General features: G+C 41.7%; 1 protein-coding gene across 9 annotated transcripts in view; it reads right to left on the reverse strand.

The window, feature by feature from the left end:
• Positions 1-18,518, reverse strand: part of LOC5577203 (rho guanine nucleotide exchange factor 11) — a 434,547-nt gene that overhangs the window by 27,070 nt on the left and 388,959 nt on the right. For all 9 annotated transcript variants that reach the window (XM_021853821.1, XM_021853819.1, XM_021853825.1 and 6 more), the window contains 3 exons: positions 11,251-11,858; positions 512-1,046; positions 252-438 (listed from right to left, as the gene is read on the reverse strand). In XM_021853821.1, the coding sequence (XP_021709513.1) occupies positions 252-438; positions 512-1,046; positions 11,251-11,858 (1,330 nt within the window). The remainder of the gene's footprint in view (positions 1-251; positions 439-511; positions 1,047-11,250; positions 11,859-18,518) is intronic.

Here is an 18,518-nt window from a genome sequence, read left to right on the forward strand (position 1 = left end):
ATTCTTGAAGTTTTTCCTTGAGAAATCTGAGAAAAAATTCCGGAAGAACCTGTAAAATAATCGCGTAAGAGTGTCTGAAGTTCTATCGAGAGCCTCTATGAAACATGTGGCTTTAGCGACCATTTTGGTCATAAAAGATGCTTTAGAGATCGTTTATTAATTATAAAGACTTTTTCGAGGCTTGCGCTGCAATAGTGATCAAGTCTCTAAAAAGAGACCTGCTACCATATATGGATTCGAAAGAAACTCACCTGAGTACTATCATAATTATCATTGATTTCGATATGCGAATCCGGTGACTTGGGTCCCCCTCCGCTATCGTCAAGGGTTGCAGAGGAATCCGCAGTCGCAGCTGCTGCTGCAGCTGCTTTAGCTTCCGCTTCCGCCTTTTTGAGTTTTCCAGCTTCCCGTTGAGATTCCAACAGCACGGCTGCAGCTCTGTAATCGAGAAAAACAGTAGACAATCAGTTAAATCTGGATGGAAAAGGGCCAAGTATTGAGGGTCACTTACCGAACTTCATCAATCTCGCAGTAGCCGTCCTCGTCCTCGGTTATGCTGACCTGATCGCCCTGCTGCTGCAGAATGGCCCCAATCGGTGGAACGCCCACAGTGGTTATCTGAGAATTTCCGCTACTACTAATACTACTACTACTGCTATTGGCGGGATCGATCGCCGAGAGGCCATTCAGTTCCGGTTGCCCGGCACTGGTCCCGACACCGGAACTCGGCGGCGTACCATTGCTTCCAACGGCAACTCCCCCATTCACGTTGCAATTGCACTCATCACAGACTGACGTGGAGACGGCCGAGATCTCCTGGCTCTGAGTGACCCGCATGTGCTCGTTGAGAACGTCCGTCAACGATTGGATGTGGGAAAAGGCGGCCAGAATGATGTCGGTCGGTTCCTTTTGGGGCGCTTCCGGCTGACCGGCGATGTCCGCGATCGCCAGGAAGTGCTCATCCGGCACTTTGAACATATCACATACGACCCGCTGCTTCTCGACCAGCGTCTTCCGGATGGCCAAGTCAAGGCGGCGAAGTTTTTCTGCGGGGGTAAAGAGGGAAGATCGTTACTGATTTATTTATTCTGCGCAAGGCTTGGTCATCGTCAGATTCGGGGGAAGAAGTCTGTCCATTTCCAGTCAATAAATGTAGTATGTTTGTCTTCGGTGTCACCCCGAGTCAATTCAAACAAAGTTATCCCAATTCGGACATTGTAAGCTGATTCAATTCAAATTTATGGCGATGGAAGGAAGCATTGCGTTGTTTTGCATCCAACACGAGGATCGGACGCGATCGTTGCCAAAACTCATATGAATAATAAACATTGCTTTCGAGACGATCAACGCTTGATCGTGAATTAGATCATACCGACTGGGACGAGTGAATGCCGAGAGAGAAGGAGATGAACTTGTGTACGTTTGTTTAGGTTGCGATCTTTCGAGATTGATCTGTTTATTGATTCTGGCAATGGATCATTAGGTATCATCCGTGCATTCTATCAAGTCCATAAAAATACATGAAATTTGCGTAGATTAAAAACGTAGAGAGCACAGAGACGAGTTGGACAACAGGAAAAAAAAGGAAAGTAACATGAGAAGTTTACCGACTGTCATTTTTATATGAATTAAAAAAATAAGAACTTGAAATGCCATTCGTCTTTTTTTCAAACGAAAGTTCACGAATATCTTCTGTGAATAAGTTGAAGATAAGTTAGAGGAGAGTTCACTCCGTAATTAATGTATATAGATTTTTCGAGTGTTTTAAAGTTCATAAAAAAGACGGTCAAATGTGTGTAGTTCCAATAAGGCTAGGACGCGTAATTTAGAAGCTTCGTCGGAGCTAACGTCCGGAACTCGATTAACTGGTTTCCACGGACTGTTCTACGAAATCCAGCATGGGAATAAATTCTCCCATTTGAGGCATCACTGAGTTAACTCCTTCTTTCCCACGATTTTGATCCACTACTTCTTTACGAAAAAAGCGTTTTCATAATAAGTGCTTAAACAAACAATGTTGTAAACGGACTATTTGTTTCCGAAATCAGTTTCAAAAACAGTTGGTTGTTCAATAGTGAACTGATTAATTATCATTAGTTTTACTAATGAAACTCTTGGATTAATCTGAAAGTATGGAATTATATTCTAATAACTATTACACAGAGCGAATATTTATCCTGAGTACAGTGCCTAAAGTATAACCGGTGCAGCCTTAGATCAAAAGAATAGACACTAGTAAGAGCCTCAACTTCAAAAAAGGAAGCAGTTAGTGTAGCCTACAATGTTGAGGGACAAACTTATTTCATATAACCAGGAGTCCACTCTTTCCTTAAGGAAGGTGCGTGGAAAACTGGTTATTAGAAAAAATACACGCAATTGTAAGACATCTTGGAGCAAGGACAATACTATTCTAGTTCACTCAGAATGCAGTGTGAGCTGTTAAAAAAAAAGCTTGATACATAGAATCACTCCAACGTACCTTATCTGTTTCAATCGAATAAATCTATGAGCCAAAAAGACACAAAAGTCGACATTTTGAGCAGTTTTGTTTTTCAGTAAAAAGAACAATAAGAAGATAAACATTACATATATTTTGCGTTTGGAGTAAATGGACAAATTGATGTGAAGTTTTGCGAAAAAGTTACACGTCTTCTCAGTGAGAATCGAACTCACGACTCCCTGATCTCTAGTTAGAAATCAGAGGAGAGACTTCCCGTAGTTCTGTACTTTGACGAATAAAGCGGGTCAACTCAAAATAATAACCATATTGTATTATTTTGATGCCAAGAGTCTCCCAGAAGCCCAATATGAATCTTCCCATAAAGAGCATGGGATTATACAGTTAACTCTCCCTTACTCGATATTCCGTATCTCGATATCGAGTTAGAGAACCATAGTAAAAGTTTATTTTCATGGCTAACTCGATGGTCCCTTGAATCGCAATTGCACTGGTTTTATGTTCTATAAGTCGATACCTCCCTAACTCGATGGTCCCTTTAAAATCGAGTTAAGGAGAGTTTACTGTACGAACTAAATATCTTGCCAGGATGCATCAAAGACCGTCGAAGATTTAACCAGGAACTCATCAAAGATTTTATCATAAATCCTTCAAGTTCTTATTGAGAATATTTCTAAAATTATATCAATATTTACTTTTAGAACTGGCTAAGGATCTTGTAAAGCACTTGCAAAGAATCATACGAGGAAGGGAATAATTTGAAATATCAAAAATCCCTGTTGGAATTCTTCCGGATGTCTTTGGATGAATCTTTCGGAAAACTTAATGGTATTCTTTTGTAAATCTTTCTGAGGATACTCAGAATATTTCCTACTAGATTCTTTCATAAGTTCTTCCGAAATTACTACTTCTGGGCATTCCTCCTGGACTTTTCAAGAAATCTCCGTGTGATTATTCTATAGAGTATCTACCTAGGATTCTTCCGTAAATACTTCTGGATTTCTTCCGGAAATCTTGCTGGAAGGTGTCATAATGTCTTTCAAAGATTCTTCTGGATTGTTTTCGGGAATTATTTCTGTTCTTCCGTAACGCTTCTGAGATTCAATACCAATCATCCTGATATCATTCAAGGTTGCTAACGGAAGTTTTCTGGGATTCTACCGTGAATCGTTCTGATATTCTCTTGGAAATACCACTGGAATTCCTCAGACAATAATTCTAGGACTTTTCCGAATAACTTTCTGGAATTCTTCTGAAAATACTTTGGGAATTTCTTTGTAGAAGGATTTCGGGAAGAATCACAGAGACATTTCTGAATTAATTTTGGGGGGATTTCTAGAAGAATTAATTAAGGATTTTCGTAAAAATCTAGAAGAGTCCCATGAGGATTTATGGAAGAATTACAAATTGGATTTTTTGATGCATTTAATAGTGATATCCAAAAGAATCCCATAAGTTTTTTCGGAAGAATCCCTTTAAGATTTTGAGGAAATTTCCAGGGTTTTTGGAAACATTCGCTAAGACAAGAAGAATTACTCAAAATATTCCGGATTAGATCTAGAGCAATGCTCGGAAGAACGCCAGAAAGATTTTCGGAAGAATTTCAAACGGAATTTCCAGAACTACAGTCGCCTCTCCACATCTCGATAACGAAGGGACCATCGAGATAGGGAGAGATCGAGACAAAGAACATTAATTGAATGAACACTACATTGAAAATCACTCCGTTACTAGGAAAATAATAAACAAACAAACTTTATTTCGAGTATCCAAATTGTTCTGAAGCGCTTAAATTTGGTCTAGTAACCTTTGATAATGTTCATATCGACATATGGAAAGAAAATTGGGATCATCATCAGGAACACATCGAGATATGCAGATATCGAGATAAGGAGGATATCGAGATATGGAGTAAGAAATCGTATGCAGAATGAAGGGATCGAAGCAATTATCGACATAGGGAGAGATATCGAGATGTAAAACATCGAGATGTGGAGAGTCGACTGTATTCCAGAAAAACTTTTATAAGAGTATTAGAAAGATTTCCGTTGAATCTTATTGGATTTTTTTAAGTATTGGGCTTTCCAGATGTTTCATTAAGAAATTTCCGTATAAATTGAAGAGTGATTACAAAAAATAACTGATAAATCAAAAATGGAAACTAACAATCAAATAAAAAAAAATCAAGAACATTTCCCGAAGAATCACAGGGAAATTGTATCAGAATATCAGAATTCCAAACGAATATTTGAAATTTTCCCGGAAATTCTTAAAAAATATCTCCATAGTAATTTTATTGTTTTGAAAACTGAAAGTGAAAAGTGAAACAGAAAGTGTTGGACTGAAGTTAAACACGTTGAAGACAACATCGCTAGCGCATGACGGCTCACCATAGTGCCATGTCCGAAAGAACTGAAACTGTTGAGAACCAGAGCTACAGGTCCAAAGCCCTGATAAAGGTGCATAGCTGTGATGGCTATGACCGTGGTTATCATGTAAAGAACACACTGACAATGCTGGCAGCACCGAGGAGGCAGCTTCTCTAGCACGATGTAGGTAGCGCAACTCTGGTTAGGTGGCCTATCAAAAACTCTTCACCAACCAAGAAAGGCAAAAATAGAGCAAACGAATTGATTTTACGGCAACATACCCGGCAAGAACGAATAAAGGATAAAGATTGGAAAGTCGCTCCTAGCTCGTGAACTGCGGCAACTATCCAGGAAATACGCTGGCCGCAAACCGGAGAGCGTGAATTCTGAGCAGTGGATCCCGTCGCCAACACTTCATTCAAGTATCACATCTACTACAGCGGTGGCGACAGAGCAAAACGTGGAGTTGGCTTCATAATGAATAGGAAGCAGATGAAGCGAGTTAATCTGTGGAAACCGGTAAGCGACCGAATCTGTGTGTTGAGAATAAAGAGCAAGTTCTTCAACCAGGCTGTAGTCAGCATATATGCGCCAACAAACGATAAGCCCAATGACATGAAGGATGAGTTCTATGGGAGCCTAGATAAGGCCTACGGAGATTGCCCAAAACAAGATGTCAAGATAGTCATCGGCGACGCAAATGCGCAGATAAGGAAAAAAGATTACTTCCGACACGTCATTGGAACGGAAAGCCTCCATTCCGTTACCGTAAATTCGGGTGAAATTTATCAGTTGGGTGAATTTGATCACCATGTCACGCGATTTTATTTCTTACTAATAGTGCACCAAAACCAATGCAACCTGTAGTAAATGAACGTTTTTAGTCTTAAATATTGTCCATTTGTGGGTTGTGAAGTTTTTTGTGTCAAAGAAGGTTTATTTCCATGAAAATAATGTAAAATTTCAGAATCATGTTTGGTGTGGTATTGAAAGACATCCATGAACTTCTAGTTCTAAGCAAGGATGTAGACATGGTTTCAGTCTGAAAATTTGTGAGGATGCTTGAAATACATCCCCAAAATTGATTTAACCATCAAAATTCGTACCAATACACTCGTTTTGTTGAAATAATTGAATTTCTGTTATATATCACGAAATTCCTTAGAAAATTGCCTACATTTAGGCGTTTTCCGCGGTATTCTTGTAATTTAATTATTGATTATTTCTATAAATATTGTCTTGTTAAGAATTTTGCAAGCACATTCAGATTTAGGAGATCCAAATTAAGTATGTAGAGTTGATTTCAAAACTAACAATAATCAAATTGACAAGTAATCAATTTCACCCCGAAATGGGATCTCCCGACTTTTTATTTTAGAGATGATTTTTAGCGCATCACATTTGTTAGAAAATGTCGGTACATGAGCCAATGAGATTCATCGTCGTACTTGTTTTTCTGCATTAAGTTGTATTGTGTTAACAGTATTTTAGAAAGCAGGCCAGAAAAATCATGAAGAATGATCAATTTCACCCGAAATTACGGTACAGAAGATGATGGCCTGCGGCTAGTAACCTTCGCTGCTGCTAGAGAGATGGCAATCAGCAGTACCTACTTCGCACGAAAGAGTATCCACAAAAACACCTGCCTGCTCCCAAATAAACCACGTGCTGGGATAATAAACCACGTGGATGGGTGACATTCAGATGACCTTCCGAGGTCCTAATATCGAACTTCGTTGCGACTCGGATCATTATCTCGTCGTAGCTAAAACTCGAGCGCAGTGACACGAGTTTCAGAACTAAAAGAACGCTACGCTTCAATATCCAACGCTTGTAGACTGATTGGGTAGCTGCACAGTACCGCCAGCAGCTAGACGAGCAGTTGGGAAGTATCGATGTTTCTGGAGATGTCAACAGCCTGTGGGACCCTATCCACGAAGCTGTGACCACATTGGTGCGGGACTCGATTGGCACGGGTCAACTATGAAGACGAAACGACTGGTTTGGTAAAGAGCGTGAGAGAGTGACAGACGTGAAGAATGCCGCCAGAAGCCATATGATTGTGGCCGGTACCCCACAGAACAGAGAGTGGTACAGGACAGCGAGAGCCGAAGAAGAGCGAAGCCACCGCAAAAAGAAAAGGCAGCACGAGGAAAGTGTGGTAGCTCAGGATAGCATGAACCGGAACGATATGCGGAGATTTTATGCAACGGTCAATGGCGCGCGGCACAATACCGTACCAGTGCCCGCCATGTGCAATGATCGAGATGGGAATTTGCTGACCGATAAAACGGCGGTGGCTGCCAGGTGGAAGGAGCACTTTCAGCAATGATGACGATCAAGCTGTGGACCCACCGGATATACTGCCGCGAATCGCAAGTCAGTCCCATCTGCATTTTCGTCAAAATTGAGTTGAGTTCAGTTTTCAACATATCTTCCAATGCTCTTTCAGCTGCCCTAATGAGATAATAAGATTTGTTCGAAAGAAGTAGGAAAAAACAGCAAGTCAAATTGTCCCATAATGAAAAGTAATCGCATACACTACAGATTTCCTCATTGTGTAACACAAAAATGAAACGTGTTTTGATCATCATCATATTTTTCTCGGAAAGGTATGGTAGTGAAAAGCAAATTATGAAAGTTTCTTTAAGATTCGAACAGGTTGCAATACTCTGGAATTTTTTAAATATTCGTATGGAAAACAAGTTTGGAAACTTCACAGTTCATTTTCTCAAAGCCTACTTTTTACAGATGGGACTGACTTGCGATTCACGGCAGTAGGAGAGGTTAAAAAGGCTGTCAGCGAGCTGAAGAACTATAAGGCTGCTGGGAATGATGAGATCCCTATCAAGCTTCTCAAGCACGGAAGTGAGCAGCTTTACCAGTCGATTCACCGATTACTTTTGAAGGTATGGGAGGACGAAGAAATGTCCACCGACTGGTTGGATGGCCTCATACGCCCAATCTAAAAGAAAGGGCACAGATTGGAGTATGCGAATTACTTAGGAATTACCCTGCTGAATTCCGCGTACAAAATACTGCCGCGCATTCTGTTTAACAAACTGAGACCGCTCGAGAAGTCCTTTGTCGGCGAATACCAAGTTGGTTTTCGTGGAAGGCGCTCTACAACGGACCAGATGTTTACCTTGCGAATGATCTTACATATATTCCGGGAGTATAACTTGTAGACTCACCATCTGTTTATTAATTTCAACGCAGCGTACGTGAAAAGTGAAAAGAAACGAGCTGTGGCAGATAATGTTTGAACATGGTTTTCCGGCAAAACTAATTAAGCTGATACGTGCAATGCTGGATGGTTCATAATCTAATGCTCGGATTGCAGATAAGGTGTCCTCTTTTATGACGTTAGACAGATTGAAGCAGGAAGACGAACTTTCAAATTTACTGTTCAACATCGCACTCGAAGGTGCTATTAGAAGAACTGGCATGCAAAAAAATGGCACTATCATCACACGGTCGCACATGCTTCTTGGATTTGCGGTCGATATCGACCTTATTGGAATCGACCTTCGTGCCTCTGAAGAGGGAGACAGCAAGGATCGGCTTGACCGTTAATTCTACCAAAACGAAGTACCGTAAGGACGCCATTCACCGCTCATTTAACAGCATTTTGACATGTTAAATTCGGTCAAAAATCAGTCGTTCGATATTTTTCGAAACTTTTTGCGCTAGGCGCAAGATAAAACATTTATTTTTGTAGTAAAAAAGATAAAATGTGAAAAATGTACAATTGTACCGAATGACATGTATGCCAATGATACATGTTTAGAGCGCCATTCACCGCTCATCCTAAGTATGAGGCACTATATGCAGCACTAGTTGGAAATAATTTACTTTCATTAGCTGGTTGTTATATTTGTACTATAGTACAACAACATATTAAACCGTGGCAGCTAAGAAGCATTTTCCGACCTACTATAATAAAATCATTGTTAAACTCATGTTTACCGCCTTAAACAGCCTGATGTTATTTTTTTATAAATAAAATATGATAAAAAATCATACGGATTTCATTCTGATACAATCCATTTTGGTATACTAATACATGCTAATAACTTTTATTGCAAAAATTTGTTCAGATTTTTCAAAATAATTCAATGAGCGGTGAATGGAGCATGAGCGGTGAATGGCGTCCTTACGTTACATGGTTACAGGTAGATATATACGCAGGCTTGGTGTTGCAGGGGCTGAGGTTGTATTTGATGGGGATGTATTTGAAGTTGTTGAAGATTTTTTTTACTAGTAGGGAACCAGACAGAGGCCGGCGACTTCGTGGAATACCACGAATACGCTGGATATACGCATTGGAAGAGGACCTGGCGACCCTAAACGTACGAGGCAACTGGAGAAGTATTGCCCAAGACCAACGAAGATGGAGCTCTACAATACGCCCGGCAATGGCGTAACACTGTAGACTTCAAGGTACAACAAGCCTGCCCAACCTTTTTGGCTCTTTCTCGACATTAATGTCGAGAAAGAGCCAAAAAGGTTGGGCAGGCTTGTTGTACCTTGAAGTCTACAGTGTTACGCCATTGCCGGGCGTATTGTAGAGCTCCATCTTCGTCGGTCTTGGGCAATACTTCTCGAACGCACCGTTCGCAAGAATAGACCATTATAAACAAAATTAGTCTCAAATGAAACTGCCCATATTCGCATAATAATGGGACTGTTATGCGAGTATGAGCAGGAAAGCTTTGTAGTATATCTGTTTAATCCATGCTGGAAATTTTGAATTTATATCAAACTCTTCGCTAGCGATGCGTGCAAAGGTAAAAACCAGTCCGGCCCGCGGGCCGGATCATTTTTTGGACTTAATTGCATCGGTAGCAAAGAGATTGATATAAATTTTAAATTTCCAGCATGGATTAGACAAATATACTACCAAGCTTTCATTTGAGACTAATTTTGTTCATATCGGTCTATTCTTGCGAACGCACCAACCATTAATTTCGATAAAAAGTCAAAAAGGTTGGGTAGGCCTGAGGTACAAGGTAGGTACGATTAAGATGAAATATCTGCTGGATGGAGGAACCGAGCGCGATAGAGCTCGCATTGGCAGTCGTGTGATGATCGACTAGGGATACCATCTGATCAGTTGAAAAAATCAGGACATTTTAATTATTTCCGGATAAACGTGCAAAACTCATCGGATTTGTTAAACAATTTTAACTGATAAAAGCTGAAAATCAGGACATGTCCTGTTAAATCAGGACGGATGGTAACCCTATGATCGACGAAGATGCGTTCGAGTTGGTGATTGAATTAATCTGCCTCGGATCATTGGTAACTTCGGATAAGAACTGCAGCAGACAAATGCGAAGACGTGTCTATGCCGGAAGACGTGCTTACTACGGACTCCACAAGACCTTGCGGTTTGGTAAACTTCACCTCCGTACTAAGTGTACCATCTAGAAGACGCTGAGAAGACCGGTAGTCCCCTACGGGCATGAGACGTGGACAATACTCAAACAGGACCAGCAAACGCTAGGAGGTTTTGAACGCCGTTTGCTTAGGACAATCTTTGGCGGAGTTTGTGAAAATGGTGTATGTAGAAGAAGAATGAATCACGAGTTGGCGTAACTCTACGGTAAAGAAAGACGCCAAAGCTGGAAGGGTACGATGGGCGGGGCACGTTGTGAGAATGCCGGGCAACAACACGAAGAGAGACGCAACGAGCTAGATAATTTGACCAAGTGGAGCAAGTTCTTGGAAGTGTGGGACGATCAAGAAACTGGAGGCTGGCAGCCATGGACCGAGTTTGTTGGTGTGAAATTGTGGCACAAGTCATGTCTTGGAAGGACGAAGCGTCATCAAAAGTAGAGTCAGTATGTTGCAGAATTTTCTCCTATTCGAATAAACTTACATTGTATCACATTGTTGTAAATAACAAAACATGTTTGCGCAATAATCTATAATATTTTAAAGAATAATTCACATTCGTCCAAAGCGTTCATTAGTTCTTTAGAGCATACTGATTATATCAGTAATATTCATTTCAAGATTGGTCTTGATCGAACAACAAAGAGAATCTTTGCTTGATTCTTCAGTGCCGGGAATAGAAGAACATATTTTTTAAACAGTTTCAGAGAATTAATATAATTTCCAAAACACCATCCATTTTCAATGCATGTCATAATTTATGGATTCTCCTCGATGAATAACGCATTATTTTTTGTTACAGCTAGATGCTTCGATCTCCACTTCCCGATAATCATTCGTCGGGGGTGGCCTCATTTAAATTCAATTGACTCACAGTCGATCGGATAAACATATACCCATTTAACCTCCTCCCACGCTCTCGTGTCCAATAAGTGTTTCATAAAAAAGAGTCCAGGAGCAAGCAGGTCAATGTCAGTCAGAAATCCCTCGAGAGACAGCACCCTCGACTCGACTAATATTTACCTGAAGGTGTCAATACCGGTTCGGCGGTCAGGGCGCTGCTGACACTGACGTGGATCTCCCCGGGGGCAACCAGCGAACACTGCTGCGTCAGGGTTCGCGTGTTATTCACGACCCCCCCTCGACCCCGCTGCTGTTGACCACCCTGTTCGTCTGCTTCGTCCTTGGGCCGGTCGTCATCGCTGGGCACATCTTGAGCCGCCAGCAGACTTTGCCGTTTGATCAACTCCTTCTCCTCATTCTCGACGTTGTCATCGTTCTCGTCCACTGCCGCCGTCCGGTGATGGTTTTTGTTGGGCAGGGAATCTTCATTGTTGTTAAGGCCACCACCGCCAACGCTGACGTGACTGTTGGGAACCGTTGCGTGTCCCCCTGCATGGCTTCCGATAGGTCCTCCACTGGTACTGACGGCTCGACACTGATGGCTGCTGTCTTTGCGCTCTAACCGATCGATCGGCGTCGAGGTCTGTTCGATCTTTTGCGTCTCGGTGACCGTTTCGAAGCTATCCTTTGGCTGCTGACCGTGGACACCGGAAGTGTCCTCGCTGTAGTCGTGTGCTCCTTTACGCAATTTGTACGCGTCGGCTGCTTCCGATATGTGTCGGAACCATCTGTAATGGACAAAAATGGTGGAAATAGAATAAGCTGTTCTGCAAAATTCTCCAGAAAACAATTCTCCAAATTTTGAAATTCTTCTACAATAAAATCTACTGAATCATATTCCACAGCTTGAACATCAAACCAAGTACCTGGAAACGAGTGATGGCCTTCGCACCGGTTCCCCACCCAGGCTACCCCGCCGTTTGCTGCCATGCTTGCCGTGATGGTGGTTACTGGAGACACCTTCGTCACTGTCCAACCGTAGGTCAGTTATGCAGTGAACCACTTCGGCGGCAATGCTTTTCCGTCGCAACCTCCCGGACACCACCGGGACAGTCAGATTCATTTCGTTCGATTCTTTCGATCAACACATCCGTCAGTGGAACAGGTATTCAATGGTACGGTATTATTATCACGTTTTCACTGGAGGAGTTCATTGTGGTCGTGGCACGCAATTTCCGAAGGACAATTTACCTGTTTCTTCGGGTGTAAGGGACAAATTGGACTGACTGAGGTCAGGTATATTATGGTAGGTAGGTACCGTAAACCGGGGCAAATTTTATAGAATTACAATTCAAGAATGCTAAATATTTCATTCGCATTACAGATATTCAATGTTTTCCTTTTTTTGGATTCTTATGATATTAAAATATTTTGCTTTTCGAAAAGATTAGTTTACATATTTTCAAATGAAAACATGCAGACTAAAAATCTTTGTTTTAACATTAAACCGTATAACGAAGTACTGGTTTCCTCGAAATTAGTTGGACATCTGGAATCGTCATGATAGTATAACAGAAAGATCTAATAAACTGATCAATTTGCTCTGGTTTACGGTACTCGCCGATGATGAACTGAAACACTGAGAGGTGTAATTTGTTACTACGTAACATGGTTTCGGAGAGGATCGAAGTGGCGTGTGCATGATTAATGTCAGACAGACGACGAAAAAAGGGAAGGAGCTTCGAAGGATATTTCCCCACAAGCTTCAAGGTGGGCAACATTCGATCAAGGGTTTCAGTTCGGTTGACTCCCACCGATGGGGATGTGAAAAATGGGGATTCATTATTCATGGGTTATTAATTTTTGTTAGTTATAGCCATCGTCGTCAACCCGCACGATAATCGAACCCTATCATCTCGGATTGGAAATTGTGACGAGTCGAAGCTATTTTTATTTAATGTTCAACCTGATGATTGCTTAAGATTGCTTTAATTTGCATAGACAATGGTTGCATTATTTAAATACTCGTTAGGACCATGAAAAGCTAGTTACATTTAGATACATGGGCCGCTTAATAGTGTATTTATGACATTTTCATAAGACAGCATATAGAAACTTATCTTATTTTTTGAACAATTCATTTGTTCTTTTTAGAACTCCTAGCTACCGTTTTGATTCATATTACGAATAGAAGCCATAACTAATTTCAGAGTTCCAAAAGACCATTTTTTATCATAAGAAAACAGGCACTATGCAAAACATCAAATAACACTGTTTCATTTGATGAACACTTTTAGAGCTAAAGTTAGGACATATTGAACTTATAGGAACCCAAGATCTTTGGTAATTGGTTTTGATGTTTGAATTAATATTTTTTACAATAAGATACCGCGGGGCAAGTGGGTAAATGGAAAATAATTTGCATATTTTACTAAACATGTGAATTAACGTTTTAAACTCATGCGTAAACCTTCGAGGCCATTCAGAACCTTACGATAGGTAAGAGATTCCTGAGATTTTTCAACCATTATTGCATAATAGAGCGAAAGATTGTTAACCTGTTAAATATAACTCCGTAACAAGTTGGCGGCGTGCCATCTTATTTTAATATTTTCAGCGGAAAAAAGTTGCGGAAAATAATTTTCTGTACCACTTCTAAGTTGTCTCCTCTGACAGTTTTAAACTGCAAAGAAAAAAGTTTTAGAATTAATTCGACATAGACCTAACAATAACTAAATTGATACACCGTCAATCTTCTAATCACGTGGGGCAAGTGAAAAGTTTCTCATTAGAGATTGAATTTGTGTTTTCTCTATAGGTAGATATAAGTATATAAGGTGCGCAAGTATCATAGAATAACAGAACGTGCTGATAATTCACTATTGTCAATGCGTTAAAAGCTATTATCATGGCATTTCTCTAAAAAAAGGTTGCCAAATATTACGATTTTCATATGTGTGCTTCGGACAGCCGATTGAAAAGTTCTAATATAAGAGAACGCATGAAAATCTCGTGGAATGTCTATGTAAAGCTAGTTCAAAACATAAAAAATGGGGTATAGGTCTACCCACATAAGAAAGTTTCGAAATACTTTTTTAGAGGATTCCGTTTGATTTCTCCCGAAGAGTTATCCGACGTCAAATCCGATTTTCAGAAAAACAAATAACGAGCGGTGAAAATTCTACAGAGCAGAAATGCAATTGCTGTCCTATAATAGAACTAACATTGGAAATGTTGCAGTTATAATGTTGTCGAATCATTTCAACAAACATAACTGAACAGAAGAAACTTCAAATAACAAGAATAAAATGTTCTTTGTTTATATGTTATTTATGTTATTGTTCATTGGGATGTCTTAACAAATGTTAAAGGTAAAAGGAATCGTGAATATAACTGTTACTTTTTGAATTTATTGCTCAAAACGTTAAACTTTTCACTTGCCTCACTTGGGGGGCAAGTGAAAAGTAAATAGACGTTTTTCAAAAACTTTTGCTGTACTTTTTTCTTTCATTTTACATAAAAATCAATTTCAGCATACTGCTTATATTTGGTGGTAGTCAAGCTAATAAATATACATGACCTCATTTGTTATAATTCAAAGTCTTTAGAATTTGAAGAATCCCACCTATGCGAAATCCATTACCCACTTGCCCCACGGTACCTTATACGAATTGTTAATATAACACACTGAAGCCTTGAGGAGGAACTCTCATCACGTGAAATATAAAATCCAATTGCTTCGCATAGGCCAAAGTATTGGAAGTTAAATTTGAGTACTTTTGATTTATTCAATCTTTATACTGGAACTTAAGTTTGGTAACAACGTTCCAATCATTTTTTTTTCATTTTGAACCATTGAGAATTCTGGAAGGAAGGATGAGAATCCTATAAAGTTTCTATTGAATCTTCTTAGGGATCTCTCAGAATCCTTACAGAATTGTCAGTCTAATGTATAATCATTATAATGATTCTAATCAGAATTCATCAAATTTATTGCAGGATTCGTATAAAATTTCTTGCAGGATTGTCATCAAAACAAGCTCAGAATTATGTTCAGAATTCTCTCAAAATTATCTCGAGGTGCTTGTTAGAATCCTTGTGGGAAATCAGAAATCTTCTCACGATTCTCAACATAATCCTGTCAGGGTTTCATCAGCATCGATGGGAATTCGCATCAGAATAGTTCCAAGAATCTTGTACCAGGATTCTCATCAGAATTGTTCCAGCATTTTCATCAGAATCTCTATAGTATTCTCATATGGATGCTTTCATGTTACTCAACAAAACTTTTTTTCCAAATTTGTCTTCAGAATACTTCCATGGTAAATATTCACAACAGAATCCTTTCAGGAAAGATATTCGCAACAGAATCCATCCAGGATTTGTATTCAAATCCTTCCAGTATTATGATTAGGATCTTTCCAGGATTATCATGAAAAATCTGTTCGAACTTTTATAAGAATTCCTTTTACATTTCAACGTATTTTTGCAGTAGTCACATTTAATCTTTCCACGACGCTTTCCAAACTTTTTAGGAATCTCATCGGAATCGTTGCAGAGATCGCATCTGAAATCCTGTGATTTTGAAAGAGATTTTTTCAGTATTTTCTTTATGAATTTTAAAAGATTCTGATGAGAATCAGGATTTTCTTTAGAATTTGAAGAATCCCACCTATGCGAAATCCATTACCCACTTGCCCCACGGTACCTTATACGAATTGTTAATATAACACACTGAAGCCTGTGGGGCAGCAGGGACGACAGTCCAGGGGCTTAACGGACCCCCCCCCCCCCCCCAGGACCTCTGCGAGTTGGGGAGTTGCCCAGGATGTGGTGAAGTTCGCAGTGGGCTCTGATGAACCTTCATAAAAACCACAAAAATCCGAATGCAACTCTGTCACAGCGACCGGTGCCGCTTAAAGTACCATAGCCCAAACTAACAGGAGTGCCAACCGGCACATCAGGATTGATACCAGTGAGATCCTGATTATGGCATACTGGTCGCGATACAAACGGACAAGGCATGGAATTACGAGTAGGAGTGCTTCGAGCACATTGGGACCAACGCCAGTACGGCCCCAATTATGTATACTGGCAGCGCACGACAAAGGACAAGTAACGGTATATGTACTGGATAATATGCTTTGAGGCTGACAGCGGCGACATTCTACTCCCTTAGTAGGGTCGGGTGACACTGGCCCGAAACGGGGGCGCAGGCTGCCCCCGTCCCGTAAAACCGTGGCAGGCCTTAGAGTACGTTCCAAATCCGTCGCCTGGTTGTTCCAACTGGGCGGGAGTAGGCTCAGATGCCATTACCTGACCTGCGCCGATCTGGCTCTGAACATAGTACCTCATAAAGGACTATGTCAACCCTAGCATGGCCTCCCTGCTTGCATAGATAACCATGGGATCATAAAGGCGACTATTCCAGCGGAGATGGATAGCGGCTCTTAGGGGGACCCATAAGAGATGATCAACCAAAACAAACAACCAGCGGAATGTGAAGGAGAGGCTTCTGGACCTATCAGTAACCGGCTAAGATTCCCGCCAAGGAAGGAGGCGACCAACTTTATTGAAAACAGTGTGGGCAAAAGCCTAGATACTGTGACGACGGCAGGCACTGGCCGCTCCAGTGCAACATGTGTGGTGACCGATGGCCCGGGACTAATCGAGGCCATGGATCGCAATAGGGAGTACCTCCCTAAAATGCAGGTAGCTGCTGAGCAACTTGATGTCATCATCGAATATGTTAAAAGCAAAACAAATATCAGCAAAGACTTGAAAACAAGTCTACTGAAATTGCGACAATCAGTCCTAGCTGCAAAGCAGGACTACGAGAAAGCCAAGGAAAAACTGGGCAAGGTAGAAGGCCAAAAAGACACTAGGTCGTGTCAGACCGAAGTGTTTTCCTTCACAGGCAACGCGAATATATTTGATGATATTATTCGATACGCGATGCGGAAAAGGGAAGCTTCCGGGGATGAATACGTGGCGAAAAGACGTATGGTTGCTAAGGGAAAAGTGACCTACGCGGCCGTCCTCCAAAGCGGAAAAGCTGGCACGAGCCAAGCCCCGCGATCAAGAGGACATGGCAACAAAGGTGAGGCCAACACCAATCCTAAGGCCAAGAAAGCCAAGAAAAAGGAGCCACGGGTTAACCGGAACCAGGCAGTGCATCCACAGGAACCACGGGCGCAAGGCAACAGCAACCCGTGGATACGAGTTGGAAATAAGAAAAAACAGAGGAAACCGAAAACGGAGCCCAAGGAGAGCGCTAAACCAAAAACAGCGAAACGTAGGAATTTAGGCGAAGCCCTCGTTATCAAAACGGAGGAAGCAAAATACGCCGAGGTTCTGAAGGCGATGCGAAGCACAGAGAAGCTATCGCCATTGGGCGCAGACGTGCGAAGCATAAGGCGAACTAGGATTGGTGAAATGATCCTAGTCTTAAAGAAGGACGCCAAGGAAAAGGGTGCAGTCTATAAGCAACTGGCACAAGAAGTACTTGGTGACGAGGTTGATGTAAGATCCCTTACTGCTGAAGCGACTCTCCAGTGTAAAAATCTGGATGAGGTCACCGATGCAGCGGAGGTCTCGGCTGCCCTCAAAGAGCAGTGTGACATCGACGTAGCCAGTAAGGCCATCCACCTTAGAAAGGGCCCGCAGGGCACCCAGGTGGCGGCGATCAGGCTGCCGGTCGCAGAGGCCAACAAAGCGAAGAACTTGGGCATACTCAAGGTAGGCTGGTCGGTTTGCCGGCTGAGCATACAACAGCCTCCTGAAGTTTGCTTCAAGTGTTTCGGGAAGGGCCATAAGTCGTGGAATTGCAATGGTCCCGACAGAAGTAAGATGTGCAGAAAATGCGGCGCTGAAGGCCATAGGGCAAGCGATTGTAAGCAAATCGCTAAGTGCCTAATATGTGTCGACAGAGCAGACAACGGACACTTAACGGGCGGACCCAAATGTCCGGGCACAAGCGGAGTATCAAAGCAGCCAAAACGGAAGTAACACAGTTAAATTTAAACCACTGTGATGCAGCCCAGCAGCTGCTTTGGCAGTCAGTCTCGGAAACCAAGACTGACGTGGTGTTATTATCGAGCAATCTGCCTTCGGGCTAGACGAAGAATGCAACGCGCACGCACAGAAGCACAAAGAGAGGAACGCGGTGCAGCATTCAGAGAGGCAAAGTTGGCTCTCAAAAAGGAAATCAAGAGTCGAAAACGGGCATGCTTTGAAAGTCTATGTGAGAGTGGCAATTCTAGTCCATGGGGTGACGCCTACAGAGTGGTAATGGCTAAGACCAAAGGAGCCATAGCGCCCCAAGAGAAATCGCCCGAGTTGCTGCGATCGATAATCGATGTACTCTTCCCGCACCATCCCATAAGCCCATGGCCCCCAGCGCCGTATGCGGCAGATGAAGGAGAAGAAGTGGCGAGAGTGACGAACGA

Source organism: Aedes aegypti, chromosome 3, assembly GCF_002204515.2.
Source record: "Aedes aegypti strain LVP_AGWG chromosome 3, AaegL5.0 Primary Assembly, whole genome shotgun sequence".
Taxonomy (NCBI): Eukaryota; Metazoa; Arthropoda; class Insecta; order Diptera; family Culicidae; genus Aedes; species Aedes aegypti.